This window comes from Lepisosteus oculatus, chromosome 4, assembly GCF_040954835.1.
Source record: "Lepisosteus oculatus isolate fLepOcu1 chromosome 4, fLepOcu1.hap2, whole genome shotgun sequence".
Taxonomy (NCBI): Eukaryota; Metazoa; Chordata; class Actinopteri; order Semionotiformes; family Lepisosteidae; genus Lepisosteus; species Lepisosteus oculatus.
The window spans coordinates 9,715,143-9,738,119 of record NC_090699.1 but is presented as its reverse complement, the minus strand read 5'-3'; the positions used below and the strand labels follow the sequence as shown (position 1 = coordinate 9,738,119).

Here is a 22,977-nt window from a genome sequence, read left to right as displayed (position 1 = left end):
GGTAATGGGCACTCATAAACCCCGATTCATTGTCATAACATGGGGTGACCATGGCTGTAGTCGGACTATAAAACTCTTGGTAACACTGTTGGAGTTCAGGACAGTGAGGGGGGATGCACCTTGTGTCTTCTCTCAGTGTTGTCCTGAAATGGTCTTTTTCGGCACAAATTAAAACTCATCTCATACCTTCACTGAGCTGGACTGTGACTTCTGTGTTCCATTGTCCCTGCTTGGGACTCCCAGTGTGGTCTGCTTATAGTTCTCCATGTTATGGTTTACTTGAACTCATAATGGGACTAATCTATCTTCTGAAGTAGTATTTTAATTGCTGCTTTCTAACTTTGAACGTTCAAAAATGTGTCGGAGGTACTTCTCTATCCCTTCCTCGGTGACCCTGACTAAATAGCACACGCAATATTTTCCTATTCTCTTGGAATCTCTTGACTATCACACACATTCTCCATGCATGACGTTTTATTTATAGCCAGCAGCCATACCGCCCTGCAACTCACAACGTGAAATCCACAAGAGCTCAGCAGGTGTGAGCCTGGTCAGTACCTGGATGGGAGACTCCTGGGAAAGCTGAGGCTGCTGCTGGAAGAGGTGTTAGTGGGGCCAGCAGGGGGCACTCAACCTGCGGTCTGTGTGGGTCCTAATGCCCCAGTATAGTTCAAGTTCGTCATTATACTCATATACAGGTATATGGTAAAACAAAATGCTATTTAGCTACTGTAGCTCTCAGACGATACATAGTACAAAAAAAAACAACAACAATACAATTGTATAATAAAAGAAAGACAGAGACAACAGGTAATGTGCAAAAACAACATCAGATGTGCAAAAACATGCATCAACAGAATTAAATAAAAGGATAGAAATTATGGGGAGTGAGCTTTTTGACATGTCAGTTAGAGAGAGATTTTCAATGTGTGAGTTTTTGGTAAGAAAGAAAGAAGGCACTGGGAGGTTCAGATCATAGGTGAGAGTGAGAGAGGCTGGGAGTTTAATAGTGTGGGGGTAAAAACTATCTCTGAGTCTGGTAGTCAGGGCCCGAATGCTCCGGTACCGTTTTCCAGATGGCAGAGGGTCATACAGTCTGTAGCTGGGGTGTGTGGGGTCTTTGATGATACTTAGAGCTTTCCTCGAGCACCCTCTGTCATGAATGTCCTGGATGGATGGGAGGGCAACCCCAGTCATGGATAGTGACGGGGTCACTATAACACTATACTGTAAACAGGCGCTGTCCTTCAGATGAGACATAAAACCGAGGTCCTGACCCTCTGTGATCATTAAAAATCCTAGGGTGTTTCTTGAAAAGAGTAGGGGTGTAACCCTGGTGTCCTGGCCAAATTTCCCCCTGACCTTCACCAATCACGGCCTCCTAATAATCCCCCTCTCTGAACTGGCTTCATCACTCTGCTCTCCTCCCCACTGAGAGCTGGTCCACCTGCTGTGTGTGCTGCTGGAACAATGAGCTGATCTCAGCTGCCACCCCCACCTCCTGTTCTCCAGGCAGGCTGGTAGCAAATGCCTGAGTGGATTAACAGGTGGGGGGTTTCCAATTAGTCAAGAAAAAAACATTTTTTTCCCATAAAAGATGGCAAATAATCCTTGTTTCTAAAAATCATGTGCTATTAAAGCTCATTGCTTTTTGCTATGGCACGTCTTGGCTATGGTTGTGCTGCCATCTCGTTGCCTGTCCTATTCATCGGGTTTCTCAAACTGGGAGAAATGAATTCTAATACTTCTGGTCCAGTAACACCTCTGCATATATTCACGATTTCTAAATCTGTAAGGGGTTTGACTCATCCTTACGTGCTCAGCAGGGTGTAAGTGAATTGGATGCGTGCAGGTGCTGCGTGCAGGTCTGTCAAATCGGCTGTTTTTGACCGTGGAAGAATTCCAGGAGGTTCCTGCGATCAGAGCCCAGCAGTCGATGCTGAAGCAACCTGGAGATATGAGCCTTCAACCTGTCCTGCAATCGGGGGTCAGATGGATTTTTTAAATCCCCCCCCCCCCAAAAAAAAAAGGAAATAAAAATGCCAATTAAACATGTGACTATAATTACGTACAGCTAATCTCAAGAAGCAGCACATTTCCCAGTGTCGTGTCTCGATCCACAATACAGAAACAGAGTGTGTGTCACCCTTATGATAACAGAGGCTATAGAACAATCAGTGAAAGTGCCTCGAGAAACTGAGGAAGATTGTCCTGTGAAAGTGAAACAGAAAGTGTTGCTCAGTAGGGAGGAGGAGGAGGAGAGGGGGGTGAGTGAGGCTGACAGTGGCACATTCCCGAAGGAGAGGCAGTGTGCGTTGCCGGGTTCCAGGCATCCTCACTGCAGCCAGGACGATGGCAGAGACCCCGAGTCCTGCTCCCCAGATCCAGAAGGTGTTGGTCCTGTACACCGGGGGCACTGTGGGCATGGTGCCCGGGTCGGCTGGTAAGAGTAACGCCACTGTTCTTGTTAAGCGATCCAGTAGGCAGTTGTGGAACGGCATGCTGAAGGTGGACTGTAATGCTTTTCTGTCAATATGTAGAGGACACTGGGAAGGAGTTCTATATGCTGTATTATTGTGATGTGTGCATCAAAGCAATGACCAGCATTGCCATGCTGCAGGACAGTCCAGTATTTCCATTTTATAGATCAGAACGATCGCAGCTCTGTGATCAGCTATGTATCCTCATTCCGCGGGATTTTTCCTCAATCTGCCGTTTAAACATCAACATTGGGCAAAATTAAACGAAGCCCCTTTCGATGTTAAGATTGTGTTCTGCTGTTATTTTCATGGCATACCTCCTCTTTTTCTGTGGGTATAAGTGATTGTTTTTTCAGATTGTCTACCATGTACAGATCCCTGTTACAGCAAAAGAACAATAAAATGTCTCTGCTCTGTTCCACTGGTTTGAAGTTTCTGGTCCAGTGGGCAGGCGTGCTACCTGTTAACTATTAAGATGATTTCCAAGATCTTCCCTCAGAGAGGGGCTGTCCTGCGCTTGTGTGAAAGGCACAGTCCGTGTCTCTGCCTGAGTGTCTTGCCACTCCTCCAGGCTGGGGTCCGCCTGCTGTGTGTGCTGCAGAGGGAACAGTGACCTGATCTCAGCTGCCACCCCCTCCTCCTGTTCTCCAGGCAGGCTGGTAGCAAAGGCCTGAGTGGATTAACAGGTGGGGGGTTTCCAATTAGTCAAGAAAAAAACATTTTTTTCCCCATAAAAGATGGCAAATAATCCCTGTTTATAAAAATCATGTGATATTAAAGCTCATTGCTTTTTGCTATGGCACGTCTTGGTTATGGTTGTGCTGCCATCTCGTTGCCTGTCCTATTCATCGGGTTTCTCAAACTGGGAGAAATGAATTCTAATACTTCTGGTCCAGTAACACCTCTGCATATATTCACGATTTCTAAATCTGTAAGGGGTTTGACTCGTCCTTACGTGCTCAGCAGGGTGTAAGTTAACTGGATGCGTGCAGGTCTCTCAAATCTGCCGTTTAAGACCGTGGAAGAATTCCAGGAGGTTCCTGCGATCAGAGCCCAGCAGTCCATGCTGAAACAACCAGGAGATATAGTCGTGCCGGAGGTGAGGGAGTGCGACAGTGCGGGAGGAGGAGAGTCGGTGTTGGAGAGAGAGAGTCTGACAGTGCAGGAGGAGGAGAGTCGTGCCGGAGGTGAGGGAGTGTGACAGTGCGGGAGGAGGAGAGTCGGTGTTGGAGAGAGAGAGTGTGACAGTGCGGGAGGAGGAGAGTCGGTGTTGGAGAGAGAGAGTGCGACAGTGCAGGAGGAGGAGAGTCGTGCCGGAGGTGAGGGAGTGTGACAGTGCGGGAGGAGGAGAGTCGGTGTTGGAGAGAGAGAGTGTGACAGTGCGGGAGGAGGAGAGTCGTGCCGGAGGTGAGGGTGTGTGACAGCGCGGGAGGAGGAGAGTCTGCCGGAAGTGAGGGAGTGTGACAGTGCGGGAGGAGGATAGTCGTGCCGGAGGGAGGGAGTGTGACAGTGCGGGAGGAGGAGAGTCGGTGTTGGAGAGAGAGAGAGTGTGACAGTGCAGGAGGAGGAGAGTCGTGACGGAGTGTGACAGTGCAGGAGGAGGAGAGTCGTGCCGGAGGGAGGGAGTGTGACAGTGCAGGAGGAGGAGAGTCGGTGTTGGAGAGAGAGGGAGTGTGACAGAGCGGGAGGAGAAGAGTCGTGCCGGAGGTGAGGGAGTGTGACAGTGCGGGAGGAGGAGAGTCGGTGTTGGAGAGAGAGGGAGTGTGACAGTGCGGGAGGAGAAGAGTCGTGCCAAAGGTGAGGGAGTGTGACAGTGCGGGAGGAAGAGAGTCGGTGTTGGAGAGAAAGAGTGTGACAGTGCGGGAGGAGGAGAGTCGTGCCGGAGGTGAGGGAGTGTGACAGTGCGGGAGGAGGAGAGTCGTGCCGGAGGTGAGGGAGTGTGACAGTGCAGGAGGAGGAGAGTCGTGCCGGAGGTGAGGGAGTGTGACAGTGCGGGAGGAGGAGAGTCGGTGTTGGAGAGAGAGGGAGTGTGACAGTGCGGGAGGAGGAGAGTCGGTGTTGGAGAGAGAGAGTGTGACAGAGCGGGAGGAGGAGAGTCGTGCCGGAGGTGAGGGAGTGTGACAGTGCGGGAGGAGGAGAGTCGTGCCGGAGGGAGAGAGTGTGACAGTGCGGGAGGAGGAGAGTCGGTGTTGGAGAGAGAGAGTGTGACAGAGCGGGAGGAGGAGAGTCGTGCCGGAGGTGAGGGAGTGTGACAGTGCGGGAGGAGGAGAGTCGTGCCGGAGGGAGGGAGTGTGACAGTGCAGGAGGAGGAGAGTCGGTGTTGGCGGGAGGGAGTGTGACAGTGCGGGAGGAGGAGAGTCGGTGTTGGAGAGAGAGGGAGTGTGACAGTGCAGGAGGAGGAGAGTCGTGCCGGAGGGAGGGAGTGTGACAGTGCAGGAGGAGGAGAGTCGGTGTTGGCGGGAGGGAGTGTGACAGTGCGGGAGGAGGAGAGTCGGTGTTGGCGGGAGGGAGTGTGACAGTATCTCACATTGTAAACATGACCTCAGTGATGGATAGGCAATGGTGCAGGCAGGGCAGGTTACCTAAAAAGAGAAGAAGACGAGAAGACCAAGAAAGAGGAGGAGGGAATGAAGACGTCATTGGCAGCAGACCCCATTCGGTTATTTTCCTTTTTTGCCTGTGGTGTTGTAGCATAAGTTTAAATCCAACAGTGCCTGATGACAAACGTGTAAACATGGAGGAACCTTGATCTCGGTGTGCCTAATCAGTAACTTGGTAATAAGTGATCTAGTGTAATTTTTTCCTTGCACAGCAGAGATTGTTGGAATGAAATAGCCACCTGAATTCTGAAGCATCGAGAACCGGTTTATTACATAACCATGCCAGTCCACGTGGTCAACTTCCAGAGACCAAGAGCTGATTCATTTAGTTTCCTGGTCTCCCACACTTGTCGGCTGGGCGTTCTTAGTTTATCCGGTTATCCAGGCATGACCAAAGAACTTGCATCCCTCATCTAAAACAGATGAGTTTCTTATTTAGTTAGAACAACTGGTATGTCCAGCTCTGCTTTCTTTCCAAGTCTGCATTTTGGACCCTGAGTTATCCCAGGCCACCTCACTGCCGGCACTCGGATGATCCCTTTGTAAAGACTGAAGGGGGGTTGACTTTCCAATCAGCCCCCTCCCCACGCTCTGTCCTGTGGATGGAGAGCAGAGAACTGAAAACCAGGGGGTCAAAGGGCATGGTTCTTGTGTTCCAGGGTATGTGCCGGGACAGAAAGGCGACTTCTCCAAGGAATTCCGCAGACATCCCGAAATCTTCGAAAAGGAGGAGAAGAGCTGGTTTATTTTACCGTAAGATGACATCAGCATGCTTACGAATTGTGGCAAGAGCGATTCAAATCATCACTCTCAAAAGTGCCTTATTTTACTGTGGTATTATTTGGTTGTTCAAAATTGCTTTCAAAAAGTTTGTTAGAAAAAAACATGGATGTTTTACATCCATGGTATTTAACCCATTAACAATCCCCTACATACTATTTAACCCCACAAGTTGCCATTGCATGATCTTCGAGTCTTCGAGAAACAAATTTAAACTCGTTTCTATGGGCTTGCAGGGGGGATATGTAAAAATTATCGATCCGTTATTGGTTTGGATTTTTTCATGGATAGACACTGCATAAAGCAGTTCTAATCGTCCAGTCAGCTGGTCCTTGCTCTGTCTCACCAGGAAGAGTTTTGTTAACATCCTAGGAATAACATCTTGTTCCTTTTGGAACAGTTGGTATAATCCCATCAGGCTCTTAAAATCTATTAATTTGAAGTGCAGGAGAGATTGAAATGAGGGATGTCAAATGGATAGCATAATCAATAGGATGAAGACAGAATGTAAAAAAAAAAAATGTTAAGTGCCTCTACAGCAACAGAACAAGTGCTTAAACACTAAGTGCAAACTGAGTTCAGGAAATATGAAAAAAACAGACCCATTTCCACATACCTGGCTAGCTGAGAGGAATGGTAGCCCATAAGTGTTTTGTGACCCACACTGCCAGACCAAAATCAAACCAAAGAATCGAGACCAAAACCAAATGCTTCAAGTGAGCAGTCTTGCAGTAGTTGTGTTCTAAAATATGAATTAGGAAAGATTCAGTTATATGTCTCATAACATTGATATGATGATAGAAGACTGAGGTGTTTGTAGATCTGTAGAGACCATAGACTGAAATGAATCTTCTTGTTTACCCTAATCAACTCCTTGATAAATCATTAAGTGTCTTCATCAGTGAGAAACCCAGGATAGAAGACTGGTAGGCAGACACCAAGGGTGAGAGGAGGAGTAGTGTGCCAGGCGAGAGGACCATGTTCGAATTAACCTTAAAATCCACACTGTAGCTGAACCTTATTTTACAAGAGCTTGCCATTCTGTTATTTTAGGAAACCCAGATTTCTTTTTTTAAGGATTTCTCGGGCTAAAAATGTTCTCTCTTGGTTGGTGTATGCATTTTTTAGAATAGAGAGATAGGGTCCCATTCACTTTGAAGTAGCTGGATTTATAAGAAGAAAGATTTAGCTCTGGGTTGTGTCTGTATAATTTAGTACACCGGTTTATCTCTTTTGTTGGCCTTTTAGGTGTCAGATAGAATTTCTGAATACTCAGCAGCAGTCTGCTGTATTTCTGGTTGGTCAGGCCGTAGGCCTCTGAGTTTTGTTTATAAATAGGGTAACTTGCATGTTATATGTTGATTAGGTTGTACCATTGTTATTAAATATTTGTTTATCGCCATTTCCCTGATTTATTACTTCTTTGCCAGAACTCTGCCAGAGACCTGAGATTTAAAGTGCCTCTCATTAGACCAACCGCTCGGGTATATCCTTGCCATGTCTTTACAAATTTTGTTAGGATCATTTATTTTAATTTCTTATTATCGATTTCAGTATTTTCGGGAATTTCTATTTTTATAACCACTCCATTAGTAACAATACTGACCCTTTGAACTAGAATAGCACTCCCACGCACACCAGAAAATGCAAATATAACTCATGTTATATTCCTGATTCACTGCCGCATCGAAAAACATAGAAAACCCAGTAAGCACTGTAACATCTTGACCGTGCCTAAAAAAATAAATACATAAAACCACGAAAATCCTACACAAATGCTCATCAGTGAAATAACATGATTGGCCTGGAGTCCTGAACTGAATCTGTCAGTTTTGAGAACCATATGAAACAGACTGGCATAGTCAAACAGGATGTCCTACAGATTAGTCCAGGAAGAACAGGACTGAACCTCCAGCATGCCAACATAGTGCATCCTATTACCTGGCCACCTGAAGGATGAGCTGTCAGCCATATATCATAAATCGTGTGTGCCGTGTCCACCTCAGTGAGCCTGGTTGAGGTCAACAAAGTGAGGTCACCTTTGAAGAACGGTTTGTAAATGATTCATTAGCATCATCTCGCTCGGTCTATTCCAGCAGGGTGAGAAGACAGAAGTTATAATCATCATCTTCATCACTCTACCATCTCCACACAGGAAAAAGGTCACCAATGAGTGTCCTGGGAAGGTTCAAGTTCGTTACCAAGTCGAGGAGGAGGAAAAGCCCATTGACTCCTCCAAGATCACTCCTGAGCTCTGGGACAAATTCGCCTCCAAAATTCAGGTAACCCCTTTAACAAACTGTTAACTTTTCAGAGTGATTGTAAGGCGCTGGGTGAATTTTAGTGAAAATGTTATTTTTTCCATTATATATTTTTCCTTTTATATTCAATCCAGCCATTCATTGTTGGTAATTCTGGGAGAATCCACTTTTTTTTGTTTTAGCTAACTTCCCTGCTGATATAAGGATTCCGAACAAGTATTCATCAGTTCCCCTCCAATCAAAATCCAGTTTACCAAAATATAAAGCCTCAAATGTAAAGGGTGCATTCCTTTCAAATATAGTTTCTCATGCAACTCCTTCCAGAAAAGCCTTATTTTAGGGCAGTTCCAGAATATATGCCAATGATTACCTTGGCTTCCACACTGTCTCCAACACTTAGAGTTTTCCTCAGTATGGTGCGCCTTCTGACCCGGAGTAATGAAAAATCGAACAATGTTTTTCCAGCAAAACTCTCTTCAGAAGTTTCTCCTTTAGATATTGAAAACTTTGCAACTGATTCTTCTCCATTATATTACAAAATGCAGTTATTCCTTTTGTGATCCAAATTTTAAATCTATTATCCAATTTATTTGGTTTAAACTCTGTATCATAGGAGCACCATCTGAGTATCTTTACTGCCTCACCTAAATTATACTCTTTTGTGATCGTATTCCATGTCCTTAGTTGAAACCTTTTCTATAGATTGAATATTTTTTCAGTAATTTTGTCTAAATTCCTATGACCTAATAATGCCTGAATTGGGGGGCTATTTACGAGGGATAATTCAATATCTTTCCATCTGGCTTGATATTCTGGATTACAAGAATTAATGAGAGGTTTAACTTGAGATGCATAAAAATAATCTTTCACATTTGGTAAAACCATACCCCCTTTATCTTTTGAAAGTTGCAATGTTTTGAATCTAGTTCTAGGTTTTCTCCCCTGCCAAATAAACCAAGAAATCATCTTATCCCATTCTGAAAATTGTTTTTCAGAGACTTCTACAGGGAGAGCTTGAAATAGGAAGAGTAATCAAGGCAATAGATTCATTTTTACAGATTCAGTTCTAGAACTGAAACTCATAAAGGGGATTAGGTTCCATTTCAATATATCTACTTTAATTATTATAAGGGGGTCCATAATTAATTGTTGCTAAAGCAGAAATATATTTTGGTAAATAGACTCCTACTGTAGATATCTTATTGAACTTTGGTCCCACTTAAGGTGGTGTTTGCCAGCAAGCCAGGCTTAGTAGTGGTAGTGTTTTGCTGCTTAGTAGTAGTGTTTTGCTACTTTTAGATAGCCAAAGCTATCTAAGAGTTTCATTACTTCTAGAAATGAACTAGTGGGATCCTCCAGATATAACAAAACAATCTGCGTATAGTGCTATCTTGAGCTCATTCTCTTGTATAGAAATACCTTTTATTTTGCCTTATCCACTGGGCTAGTGGCTTTATATAGAGAGCAAAAAGCAATGGAGACAAAGGGCAGCCTTGTCTAGTCCCTCGTTCAAAAGTTATACTATCAGATAACTATTTTAATTAGTGTCGTTGGTCTTTAATATAAGGTTTGAATAGCTTTGATATTTTCACAAAAACCAAACCTACTGTACGTAAGACCCTGTAGAGGTATTTCCACCTCACAGAGTCAAAAGCTTTCTCAGCATCTAGGCTCATCAAAGACATTTCTAAATTATATTGCTGTATATGGTTCATGATATGCAATGTGCGTCAAATGTTATCATGGGTTTGTCTATCTTGAATAAACCCTGTTTGATCATAGTGTATCAAATGAAGGAGAATCTTTTCAATTCATTTAGCCCATATTGCTGTATAAATTTTATAATCCACATTAAGGACTGAGATTGGTCTGAACGATCCATAATCTTATCCATTTTTCCCCTCCTTAGGGATAACTGAGGTGATAGAATCAATTTTCTCTCATAATGGATCACAAACAAACAAAAACAAAACAATAAACAAAAACATGAACCAAACAATCTCAAACAAAACTGTGTCCATCTCCGTCTCGTTCACAGTACTTTCTTCCAGCTGTGGGGTTCTTTTCAACCAAACCCTGTATGGGCTTCTCTTTAAAAAAAAGAAAGCCTGTTAGGGAAGTCTTCCTTCTCCTCTGGAGGAGGGCCCCTGAGCAGGCGGCGTGATGGCAATTCCAAAACTTATTATAAAACGAAAAACGAGGGTAACCAGAAAAATAAAAAAAGCCACTCCAGTCGTGATCACCAGATATCTATCCCGACATTGATGAATTCTCTTAAACCTCGCAGGAAACTTATTAAAAAAAACAAAACAACTAAACAATTCAATCCCGGCCGACTTTTAACAACTTACTGTATCCATTTTCTTCAACCTTGCGAGGGGGATCCCTGCCTGAAACTCTGTAGTTTCTCCTAGCTGTTTCGAGGACTGGTCTTTTCAAGGGCCACCTCGTCTGCCAGCCTTCTGCCAAGTAAACAGTCGCTCGATTTCTTCTTCCAGTGCAGGCGCTGGCGGTATAACTCGTACTTTAAGTCCCCGCTCTGCTATGTCCTTTGTGGCTTCTGCTGCCGAATGGTATAGGCAGGTGCCGCCTTCATAGAACACCTGTAGCCTCGCTGGAAATGGAGTCTGAAATGTTATTTTCTGCGATTTCAGCATCTTTTTTACCTCAGAATATTCCATACGGTTTTTGAGTACTGTTGGGGGGGGGGGCGGTAATCATGATCCGCGTAAAATCGTTTGTTATTATGGAAAAGTTCTTTCCTTTGCCAAGCTTTATGTAACACTTCCTCTTTCATTTTGTAGCTTAAGAATGGAGCGCTGTTTGGCGTCAGGGCCTCTGGGCCTCAGCGCTAACGCTCTATGCGCCCTTTCAATTCTCAGTTCTACCTCCTTCGGTAAATCAAGTTCCCCCCTCAGCAGATTTTCAAGGAGGGTGACCATGCACTTCCCTCTGATTCTTCTGGAATTCTGTAAATTCGAATGTTTTCTCTGTGCAATCTTCCTTCCTGGTCTGTTAATTTTGTTTCCAAAGTAGTTTGCCGTTGCAAGAGTTTCTTTATCACAGTTTCTGTTGTTAAGACCCTTGCTTCCACTTCTTCGATCCATCCCTCTGCCTTATCCAGTCTCTTATTAACCTTGCTCAACTCCTGTTTAATATCTGTAAGCCGCTGTTTATTGTCCCGTCTGAAGTCTCCAAGTTCGTATAATATTTTCTGAAGACTGGCGTCTGCGCCATCCTGCTCAGAACTTGCTGAGCTGCTCTGACTGCGGTCAGAACTGGCAGTTCTGATATTTTCCACGGTTGGTAGTTTTCTCCTGCTTCTCCTGACAGCCCCTTCAGCCATAGTTATTATTTTTCAAACGTAATGAACAAAAAACTTTGTTTTAATTACAAAATTGTATTACGCTGCCATTCCTGTCCACATCCTAACCGGAAGTCCACAGTTGCAGTGATTCATCAGTAATTGAGCTGTGATTTGTGCTAGATATTGCCTAAATATTGCCCTGAACTCACCAGCACACACACTGTCACACCTGACTGTATTGCAGACACTACTAGTGTCACTGCTGTCCCTCTCCTCTCACACTCACCCTGAACTCACCAGAACACACACACACTGTCACACCTGACTGTACTGTAGACACTACTATTGTCACTGCTGTCCCTCTCCTCTCACACTCACCCTGAACTCACCAGCACACACACACTGTCACACCTGACTGTGCTGTAGACACTACTAGTGTCACTACTGTCCCTCCTCTCACACTCACCCTGAACTCCCCAACACACACACACTGTCACACCTGACTGTACTGTAGACACTACTAGTGTCACTGCTGTCTCTCTCTTGTGCACTGCTCTGACTAGAGAAACTGCTCCCCTCATGCACTGTACTGTAGCAGGTGTCAGAGTGTGTACTTACCTAGGTGGACTCTCCTAGGAGTCTTCTCTCCTCTAGGAAAATGCAAGTAAGTATCATGGGTTTGTCCTCCTCCACGGCACGGACACTCTGGCCTACACCTCCTCCGCTCTGTCCTTCCTGCTGCAGGGGCTGAAGAAGCCAGTGGTGGTCACAGGAGCCCAGGTACGAGGCCTCCTTTTCTCTTCGAAGTACTGAAGATAATTGCTTGCAAGTTCTCACTGTAACAGAGTTCAAAGGTCATTGTCAATATTATCTAGGCATTTTGAGCATATTTGTTTGTAGGGATTTTTGAGAAGGAGGTTGGACATAGTAGGGGACTTCTAGTCCCATCTAGTCTCGGACTTCCAGTGAGTGAGAAATTGTTAATGGAGGAACACGTTGGTGTTTATATGTTATTTCTGGAATGAATTGAAAATGAAAGACCGTTAAAAGTTACTGCTGTTCTGTAATTCTGGAGTTTGGAGCAGGTTCCTCTGTGAGGTCAGTAATACTGCAGAGCCAGGACTTCTGTCTGGCTCACTAACTGTGTCCTGTGTGTGTGTCTGTGTGTGATCTGGACAGAGGTCTCTGTTTGAGCCGCGCAGTGATGCTGTGGACAACATCCTGGGGGCACTGATGATCGCCGGCTGCTACTGTCAGGACCCCGCGCTGCAGCTGGTGAGAGGCATAATCTATGCCCTACAAACTCTTCCCATCTGTCCGTCTTCTGATCTTTCACCCTAGACGATGCAAAGGCTTTTTCGAGAATAATGCAAATGGTGCTTATTTGTCTGAGCTCTATAAAATCCATAAAATGAGTAAACCAGTCTAAAAGATAGAAATGATTTAAGTGAACAGAAACTGCACTTTAAAGAGTGTCCTCACGTCTTGACATGGGATCCTGTTCTCAACGCCTTGCAGTGTTGTGGAATGTGGAAGGTGGCTTCTATCTCTGCAGCTTCATCCGGTGTCCTCCCGGTCTGTGTTCCAGTCCCGTACTTAGTCATGGGTTTGAATTTTCTAGCGAGCAGAGAAAAGGTCAACAATGCCTCAACAAGCCAGACGACCAAGTAACAAGATCTGCTGGCAAGAGTGATTATCAAAGAGCTTAGATGGAACCTAAAAAAAAACAGCAGGCACACCGATCTTCCGCCACCTACATATTAATACTCCACATGGAGTTTGAAGTGTGTATCAACGTCTTCAAACCCATTGAACACAAAGCAGGGTTACCAGTTAAATACTGACTAGATAGATTTGGCAGGCTTATAGTTTCTCATAGTATATCACATACAGTACTTCTCCATGTAGTTGAAATATGAGACAATATAAATCGTTCTCCAGAAACATTAAATACAATGTGCTCTACAAGAGCCAAAATATGTCTACCGTACATGCTGTGGCATCACTGACTGGCGGATTTTTCGCGAAGCTGCGGGGAATGACATTAACCTGGACTAATAGTACTACTGGCTACATAAGCAAATGCATAGAAGATGTTGTCCCCAGGATCACTGTTCGCACATACCCAAATCAAAAACCGTGGGTAAATGGCGAAGTACAAGCTAAACTCAGAGCAAGGACATCCGCCTTCAACTCTGGAGACAAGGACACATACAGAAAATCCAGATCCGATCTCGGAAAAGCCGAATATAACTACAGGGTAAAACTGGAATCGCACTCTCACCGGGACACTCGGAATATGGATCGGGATCCGCACCATCACAGACTACGAAACAAAACTCATTTTACGCACGGTTCAAAGTTCATAACACAGACCCAGCGAAGGAAATCCCAGTAAACCAGGGGGAATACCCACTGTCTCTCCCAAGCTGAATTGTACAAAGTCTTTAGAAAGACTAATCCACGCAAGGCTCCTGGCCCCAGCGCTATCCCTGGTCATGTCCTGGAGGTCTGTGTAGGTCAAACTGGCAGACATCTTCAGGGACATGTTTAATCTCTCCCATACTCAATGCACAATCACCTCTTGCTTCAAGAAAACCACCATTGTCCCGATCTCCAAGAAAACCAGAGTCAGCTGTCTGAATTATCACCGCCCTGTTGCACTCACATCAGTCATCATGAAATGCTTCGAGCGGCTGATCAAAGCACACATCACCTCTTCACTGCCTGACACCTTGGACCCACTGCAATTTGCATACCGATGAAACAGATCATCTGAAGATGCCATCGCCACTGCCCTCTCACACCTGGATAAGAAAGGAACGTATGTGAGAATGCTGTTTGTTGATAACAGCTCAGCATTCAACACCATCGTACCCTCAAGGCTTATCACCAAGCTCCGGGACCTGGGACTAATCTCCGCTCTCTGCATTTGGATCCTGGACTTTCTGATTGGCCTACCGCAGGTGCTGAGAGTAGGCACAAATACATATTCCACCTTGATTCTGAACACCTGCATCAAGGCTGTGCTCAGCCCTTTCCTCTACTCTATTCACCCACGACTGCGTCGCCAGGAACAAAACAAACTCCAGCATTGAGGTTGCGGACGATACAACGATCATCGGCTTGATCACGAACGGTAATGAGTCCGCGTACAGGGAGGAGGTAGAAACGCTGACAGCATGGTGTCAGGACAACAACCTCTCTCTGAACATCAGCAAAACTAAGGAGTTGATCGTGGGCTACAGGAAGCGTCGAGGAACATACCACGCACCCATTCACATCAGTGGGTCCGCAGTGGAGACGGTCAATAGTTTCAAATTCCTAGGCGTCAGCATCACAGACGATCTAACCTGGACCACCTACACCAATCTCGTAGCCAAGACAGCACGGCAGCACCTATTCTTTCTCCGTAGACTAAAGAAGTTCGGCATGCCGTCACACGTCCTTTCCAACTTCTACAGGTGCACCACTGAAAGCATCCTAACCGGCTGCATCACTGCCTGGTACGGTCACCGCTCCGCCCGAGAGCACAAGGCACTCCAGAGGGAGGTGAAACTGGCTCAAAACACTACCGGCTGCGCTACCGAACATCGAGGATATCTACTCTGTTAGATGAACCCAACAAGAAGGCCAGGTCTGTCCTCAGGGAACTTGTTCTCTCCACTACCATCCAGAAAACAATACTGAAGTATACAGACCAAGACCAACAGGCTTCGAAACAGCTTCTTCTCCCAGGCAATAAGACTGCTAAACAGCCGACCACAGCAGACACCTGCTGTTACCCAAACAGCCGCTGGCGAATGGCAACCTACAGTACTGGAATACCTTCAATACTTGAATACCACCCTTCCCTCACTTTGCACTCTCAGGACACATATGAACAGTGCTAAATACCTCATATCCTACCATATCTCTTTGTGTTACTTTCGCACAATATGTAAAACGGATTGTAAATTGCAATTGTATAATTTATTGTATCCTAATCTTAACATAATCCCTATAAACGTCTGTCCATCTACTCTTCTGTCACTCTTAACGAGCTTGCGGATAAAGCATTTCTTTGCCAACAACACTGCTGTATGCTGTTCTGTTCGTGCCTTGATAAACCTTGATTGCTTGATTGATGTCGGCAAGATGGATTTCCCTGCCCAATCCCAGGTGTCCGTGTTGTTCAACCACAAGCTCTTCAGAGGGAACCGCGTGACCAAGTACGACTGTGATTCCTTCGACGCCTTCAGCTCCCCGAACGCCGAGCCCCTGGTGGAGATGGGGGTCACCATCAAGGGTGAGCTCGCCCGTTTCTTCCTGCCGGCGTGTGGCTTTTGGAAAAACCAAAATGATCCTGAAACTAGGACGACACCTTCCCCCTTCTCTCCACGACAGGCTCGTTTCCTTCTAATCCTCTCTATTCATCTGCAGGTTTTTAATTAATTAATAATAATTAATAATTGCTTACACTTATATAGCGCTTTTTTGGACACTCCACTCAAAGCACTTTACAGGTAATGGGGAATCCCACTACCACCACCAGTGTGCAGCCCCCACCTGGATGATGCACCAGTGCTCTCGTCACATGCCAGCTCTCAGTGGGGAGGAGAACAGAGTGATGAAGCCAGTTCAGAGATGGGGATTATTAGGTTTTGACTTCACTCCTCTCTTCAGCTCTCTCGCGACTTCACACCCCCTGTCTGTGTTGATTCTGCTCCTCTCCTGCTCCTGCCTCCTCTCCACTCCCGGCTTCTGTTCTCCCCTGCTTCATCTACTGACGGTTTTCTTCTCTCCCTCACACCTGAAGAAGGCTCCATAGCTCTTTTCTATTCAGCGTGGAATAACCTTTTATCTGTTCCTTTGCAGGTGTATTTGTCTGTTTGCTTCAGGGTCTAGTGGGTACCATCTAGTCCGGCCAAATAGATCAGCATTTTGGAGTTTGTGGTGGAAGTGGTGTTTTTGGCATTTATAAGTTACTTTACAAACTGAGGAAGTAGACACCAGGGGTGTCGTGGTGACGTTTATTCAGGGAGCATGAGAAGTGTTTCCAAAACTGCTCTCCCCATGCTCCCGGGAAAGAAAGAGATTGTCCGTTTCCTTGGGGAGTATCAGCGAAGGGCACAGCAGTTGGCATTGCTGCCTCTTAGTGCTGGGGCCCCAGGTTCAATGCCAGACCTGGGGAGCTGTCTGTGTGGACTTTGCGTGTTCTCCCTATGTTCATGTGGGTTTCCTCCAACTGCCCCGATTTCCTCCCCCAGTCCAAAGACAGGCTGGTGGGTTAATTGGCTTTTGGGAAAACTGGCCCTGGTGTGAGATTGTGAGTCTTTGTGTGTGTGTGCCCTGTGCTGGACTAGCGTCCTGTCCAGGGTGATCCCTGTCTTGTGCCTGTGGCTGGCCAGGATAGGCTCCAGTGACCCCCCAGTCATTGAATTGTTAGAAGAGGTTAGAACACAGATGGGGGGATGTCAGCGAGGGTCTGTGCAGGTCGACGCTGTCTTATATCAGCAGCTGAGTGCTTCCACTGGCAACCCCTGGTCTTCTCCCTCTGGGCTCTTGTGTCTGCGTTACAGTAAATGCCAAACCCCCATTGGACTGCGTGGAATCTTCTCAGCCACTCACCCCTCTGAAGGTCAAGAGTTTCGACGTCAGGGTCCTGCATCTGTTCCCCGGGATCCAGAAGTCCTATGTGAGTGTCAGAGCTCGAGTCCCACACTGTTGTCCCTCTTCCAGAAGTTATTCCCTCTGCTTCCTCCCTCTGTCCCTGCTGTCCAGATGTTGCACTCCGGTTTGGGATTTGTCTCCCGATACTGGAAATAACTCCCCATCGAAGATGCAAGTCCCTGTTTATATGACATGGAGGACATAACGAGCTGTCCTGTTGCTGTCACTTTCTGGGGTCATTGCGCTGGAAGGTGGGTGTGTCACAGTTTAGAGGGCAAGACGTTAGTGTTAAGCCAGTACTGTTCCACACGTCAGTGTTGTACAGTAATACTGGGCATGAGTGGAACAATGTCAGCCTCAGAATCACTTTATTTGTCAAGCACACTACATGCATGGAGGATTTGGTCTGGTGTTTTGGTGCAAAGACGTAGAAAGAGAGAGAGAGTTTATTGGCCTTACGTACATCTACATTGGGATACCAATTTGTGCTGTTCTCTTGGGTCGTGTACAGTACAATAGAAAACACTTTCTCAAAATGTGCACAGTGCATTATAAAACAGCAAATAATAATAATAATAAATAGGTGATGGTTTATTCCTTGCCGAAACTTTGTGTTTAATTTCTTTTCCTTTCAACATGGAATAAACCTTTACCTGTTCCTTTGCAGCTTAGGCAGCTCCCTGCTCGAACAACTTCAATAATATTAAATAATTCCCAAAGAAGAGAGCAGAAATGATAGTCGATGACTCCTCTCATCCAGGAAACCACCTGTGTCCTGTATTATTGACAGACTTCAATAATATATGTACCACTTCACTCGAAGAACATGCACAGGTCCACAGTTATATACACACACCTCACCCGTGTTCGTGTGTTCTGCTTAAGCAAGGTCAAGAAACTGTTCTGGTGCCAGTTTTGTTTTGCTCAACCAGTAGCATCTTCCCGAGGTGAATTTTTAAAACAGCATCCTGGATGAGAGGAGTCATCAACCATCATTTCTGCTTGCTTTAGCCCGAGTTCACACAGATCTTTCATAGCGGGTTAAGATGAACGGGTGTACTGTAGTGTAGGACAGTCCAGGTGCTGTAGAGTAAGTCAGTCTGCGCTGCAGGTGAAAAGTGTGCTGGCTGGCGACGGAGGGGTGATTCTGGAGACTTACGGTAGTGGGAACGCCCCGGACGATGACTGGTTCATCGACGCCCTGAAAGCAGCGACGGACAGAGGGGTCCTCATCCTCAACTGCACGCAGGTCTACAAGGGCTCCGTGCGCCCCATCTACGAGACTGGAACGGTACGACTCCCAGCTGTCTCTCACCAGCTTCCGTGTCAACCCTTCTCTCTCACTGTCCCTGTCTCAGTGTCCAAACTTCCACTGTCCCTGTGTCTTTATCCATCCCCCGCTGGTCCATGATTCTGTCTCCGTGTAATCTCCGTGTTCTCTCACAGTGCGTCTGTGTAAACAGCCCTGTCCCGAATCTCTGTGTCTGTATTGATCTTCTCTCTCTGTTCCTTGGCCTGTGTCTGTTTTTCTTACTCTGTACTCCGTGTATTTACTCCTCTTTCACCACCAGGATTCTGTGTCCACCCTCCTGTTTCTCTCTCTTAGTATTAGCCCCTCTCCCCCTTTCTACATGTGTCTCATGTGTCTGTGTCCTCTATTTCTTTGTGTGTATTAATTCTTCCCCTCCTTGTCCATAGTTCTGTGTCCTCTGTTACTCTCTCTCTATTAACTCCTCTCTTTGTCCATGTGTCTCTTTCCTCTATTTCTCTATCGCTGTGTTACACTTCTCTGTAACGAAGCGTTCTTTCAGGACCCTGTGAAGACGACACAATCCGGGGATGAGTGAGGAAAACACGGGGAAAAAAGCATGCAGGAGTCGGGAATGAAAACAGGGGGCGTGTCCATAGTGCGCAGGTGTTCTGGGGGGTGAGTCCGGGGCAAACAATCCAAAACAGAGTCCAACGGGAAATCCAAGACGAGGCAAAAAGTCCAAAGCTGGTCTGTCCATCCGAGACGAGGACAAACAGGATTAAAAACCGGAGTGGGATCCGGTGGAGGCTCAGGGGGAAAAGGGGGGAACGGGACCAGACACTTGAGATCCCAGTCTGGCTCTTATAGGGAGGCAGGAATGGGGAGCAGGTGCACAAAATCAACTCAAAAGTGAAAGAGCCGGAGCGCCCTTAAGGGGGAGGGACTACAATTGTGACATTCTCCCTCTCAGTCCCTGTGTCCACCCCTCTGTTTCTGTCCCCCAGGGTCTGGAGAAGGCAGGTGTGCTGTCTGGGTTTGACATCACCTCTGAAGCTGCGCTGACCAAGATGCTGTGGTGCCTGCAAGTGACCAAAATTCCAGAGGAGCGCAAGAAGGTCAGTAGCGTCACCCATTTGTGAATGGAACGTTTACTGTGGTAAGAGAACTTGGTCATTTTGGTCTTTGATGCTGTATTGTTAACTGTAAATCCTGGCCTCTGTATTCGCTTTGCTATGGTCTTACAGTTCTATGTGATCTTCTCAGGACCTCTCGAGAAGCCACATCTCATCCACACACACCATCACACATCCACACAAGCAAGCTTAATACTCACCTGTGTTTCCTATGTACTGCTGTTGTTACTTCATCTGCCTTCCTTGTTATTGCTGGCCATATTGCATGAGGGTACAGACTCTGCCTGGGCTCAAATCGAGTTTCAGGTCAGCCCAGTAGGGGGAGCCAGAGGTGGTCACAGCAGTCAGTCTGTTTCTGACTCAGGCCAGAGCATTTGCTAAAGACACCGACTTGTTCTCTTATCCACAACAACAGTAACAGCAATAATAATAATACTGTAGCACTTTTGGGTTCACGTGGGTATCACTGCCACCTCAGGTCAGCACCCCACTGCTGGGGACTCAAACCCAGGCCTCTAGTGTCACTCAACAGGGAACCAGCCAGCTCAGCTAAAGGGAGATCTCCCCTCAGCTCAGCAGCTGAGGTCCCTGCTACTCACAGGGTAGGTCGGTGATGTCACCGTGCTGGCAAGCCGGCTCGCACAACCTGTAATGTTGGCCGTATGCGTTACAATAATAATTCCTTACACTTACATAACACTTTTCTGGACACTCCACTCAAAACGTTTTACAGGTAATGGGGATCCCCTCCACCACCACCAGTGTGTAGCCAGACCTGAATGACTATGGCAGCCTTAGTGCGCCAGTACTCTGACTACACACCAGCTCTCAGTGGGGAGGAGAACAGAGTGATGAAGCCAGTTCAGAGAGGGGGATTATTAGGAGGCTACGATTGGTAAAGACCAGGGGAGAAATTTGGCCAGGACACTGGGGTAACACCCCTACTCTTTTCGAGAAACACCTTGGGATTTTTCACCCACAGAGAGTCAGGACCTCACTCTTATGTGTCATCTGAAGGACAGTGCTGTTTCTGTTTTACATCAACGTGTCCCCATCACTATACAGGGGCCCTTGCACCCACACAGACCACAGAATGAGCGCCCTGAGCTTTCCCAGGAGACCTCACATCCAGCTGTTAGCCAGGCTGATAGAGCTGCTGGCTGACCATGGCACTCATCTGATCTTGGCCCAGCGCATTGCCTTGTGAGTTTGAGCAGGGCCAGAGAGAAGAGCAGCACCGCTCTGATCTCTGCGTTTCAGGCACTGCTCGCCTTGCCGTCTGCAGATCACTGTGCACTGTGCGTGTTTCTTTCCAGATAATGCAGAAGAGTATCTGTGGAGAGATGACTGTCAGTGAGAAAAAGGTGAGAGAAAGCCAAGGCTTTGTCAACAGCGCCCCCTATAGGGGATAGGAAAGATTGGCAGACAGGGAATTGCTTGCACACAAAAAAAGAATCCACTACAGGAAACAAAAAACAAAAAGGGAATCACGGAAAATATTCAAAACACCTCTGCAGACAGTCAAGTCTGTTTTCTTACGCTGCTGTAAATGAACTGATTTCAATGACATCCATCCAGTTTTTAATCATTTCTTGCAGCTCAGGGTCAGGGGGGAGCCAGAGTCTATCCCAGCAAGCAACAGGCACAAGGCAGGGTACACCCTGTGTGAGAACCAGTGCATCACATGGCAGACAGACACGAGTATAGGCACAGACACACTCACACTCGCACCAGGACTAGCTTTCCCAGAAGCCAATCAACCCTCCAGCATGGCTTTGGTTTGTGGGAGGTAACCCACGTGAACAAGGGGAGAACATGCAAACTCCACACCAAATTCCACCCCCAGGGTCCAGAATTGCAAGGCAGCAATGTTAACCACTGCGCTACCATGCCGTCTGATTTCTGCCTACGGTGCTTTGTAAAGGATCTTCACCTCCAAAGGCACTGTATAAATGAATTGACATGAGGACTCGGGGGGGCAGACTCAGCTCAGCTGGTCATGTGTATTAACACTTCCTAATTGCCACCCAAGTGCCAAGTGGTTGTACTGTCTGAAATTGTTCACATTGTTTTTTTTTCCCCCCAGAAATAAAAAAAAAAGTCAGATTCCCCTCTGCCAGAGCCTCACAGACACAGAGGACAACACATCTTCCACCTGGATCCTCTGAAGCCCTAGATCCATTTCTCACCCACTCCCCGATAGAGCTTACTTATATCAACCGCTTTCATTCACACCCTTGTAATTAGGAAGTAAGTTGAACCGCTGATTGGACGACACCTGGGGAATCCGACAGAGGATGAGGAGCCCCCCCCAAGCCCAAAGCTCGAGGCCCGCGGTTCAGGATGTTTCTACTGACTGTGAGCTCGTTTTCTTCCCCTTCTCTTTCTCTGCAGGACCCCACCGCTGACCGACGTGTAGTAGCAAGCCCAGAGGACCTCCCCGCCGCCTGCCTCCTGTGGGAAAAGATGCTCAGCTGTGACCCAGAATAACACACCACTGCCTTTAACTTCAGATCGGCACCTCAGCAGAGTCTGCCCGAAGAGCACCGGCTGTCGTTAACGTTTCCAATGAACTGGCCTAGTGCAGTCTGGATTGATCATGTCACCTTCTCCCTCCTGTCCTGCTGTGTCTGTTCATTATCATCAGATTCCCTGTCAAGCCTGTCTCCCAAAGCCAGCACAATCTCCCACACTCAGTGTGTCCCCTATCCTTTTTTTTCTTTAATATAAAAGGATATTCTGTGATCTCCCATCCTATTATCATGTGCTTAATCCTCAGAAGAACGGCTTCAGACTGACGAATGCAAGTGCTCTACAGATGTTTGTCTGCATTTCTCTTAAATGTCTGTCTCCCCACTGTGTGAGTCTGCTGGGTTTTTACTACTGTAAAATGAGCTGTAGCTTTTCTCACCAGGAAGAAAAAATCCTTATTTCATCCTTGCTGGTTTTCCTGCCCTCAGTGGGGACAAAACCATTAGTTATTAAACCAATGACTCTGTCTATCTGTATATCAGATTTAAAACTATAGTTTTGTATGCATTCCTTTCTTTGCTAATACAACTTAATACAGACCTTTGTCTTTCTTTGGCCTGTTGTTGTTTTCTTTCTTGGTTAAAAAGAAAATATACCGCATAATAAGGGCATTATTTATTTCCTTTTCATTATTTCGAATTGCACATTTTTCTTTCTGAAATACTTGACTTCACCCTTTTGTGTTCCTTCAATGCAGCAATACAGTGCTCTCTCGTTATGTCATGCATTGCAGGAAAACTCTTAGAAAGAGAATTAGGTCCCATCACCTCTCGCGTTATCATCTGTGATTGGTGCCAGAACTAAAAAAAAATAAATAAATCAGACTAATTCCCTTAAGCATCCACACTTCATCTTAAAACAGCGCAGCATGGAATCTCAGTCTGAAAACAGTAACATCCCTGGCTCATTATTCCAGTGCTTAAGGTCATTAGCAGATGCATAAACAAAAGGTAGGAAAACAATCACCCTACTGCTCATTT

At 46.3% G+C, this 22,977-nt stretch overlaps 1 protein-coding gene and 1 long non-coding RNA gene across 8 annotated transcripts; one reads left to right on the top strand and one right to left on the bottom strand.

Annotated features, from left to right (window-relative positions):
- The first annotated feature begins 280 nt into the window (after positions 1 to 280).
- Positions 281 to 22,552, top strand: LOC107077266 (L-asparaginase 1-like). Of its 7 annotated transcripts, none has more exons than XM_015346125.2 (11): positions 281 to 2,443; positions 5,740 to 5,833; positions 8,016 to 8,142; positions 12,173 to 12,208; positions 12,608 to 12,703; positions 15,590 to 15,716; positions 16,990 to 17,105; positions 18,192 to 18,371; positions 19,337 to 19,447; positions 20,782 to 20,829; positions 21,860 to 22,552. In XM_015346125.2, exons 1-11 carry the CDS (start codon positions 2,353 to 2,355, stop codon positions 21,953 to 21,955), a joined length of 1,122 nt encoding a protein of 373 aa, XP_015201611.2. In that variant the 5' UTR covers positions 281 to 2,352; the 3' UTR covers positions 21,956 to 22,552. The 7 variants fall into 7 exon arrangements, 5 of the variants coding, with proteins under 5 accessions (XP_015201611.2, XP_015201609.2, XP_015201612.2 ...); XM_015346123.2 differs by having other exon boundaries at positions 12,083 to 12,208; XR_011189371.1 differs by lacking the exons at positions 20,782 to 20,829; positions 21,860 to 22,552 and adding an exon at positions 18,892 to 19,007 and having other exon boundaries at positions 12,083 to 12,208.
- Positions 5,402 to 12,131, bottom strand: LOC138238326 (uncharacterized). The gene is made up of 3 exons (XR_011189381.1): positions 12,047 to 12,131; positions 6,477 to 6,602; positions 5,402 to 5,797 (listed from the first exon to the last, which is right to left on the bottom strand). It is a non-coding gene; the product is annotated as an uncharacterized lncRNA (long non-coding RNA).
- Positions 22,553 to 22,977: the final 425 nt, after the last annotated feature.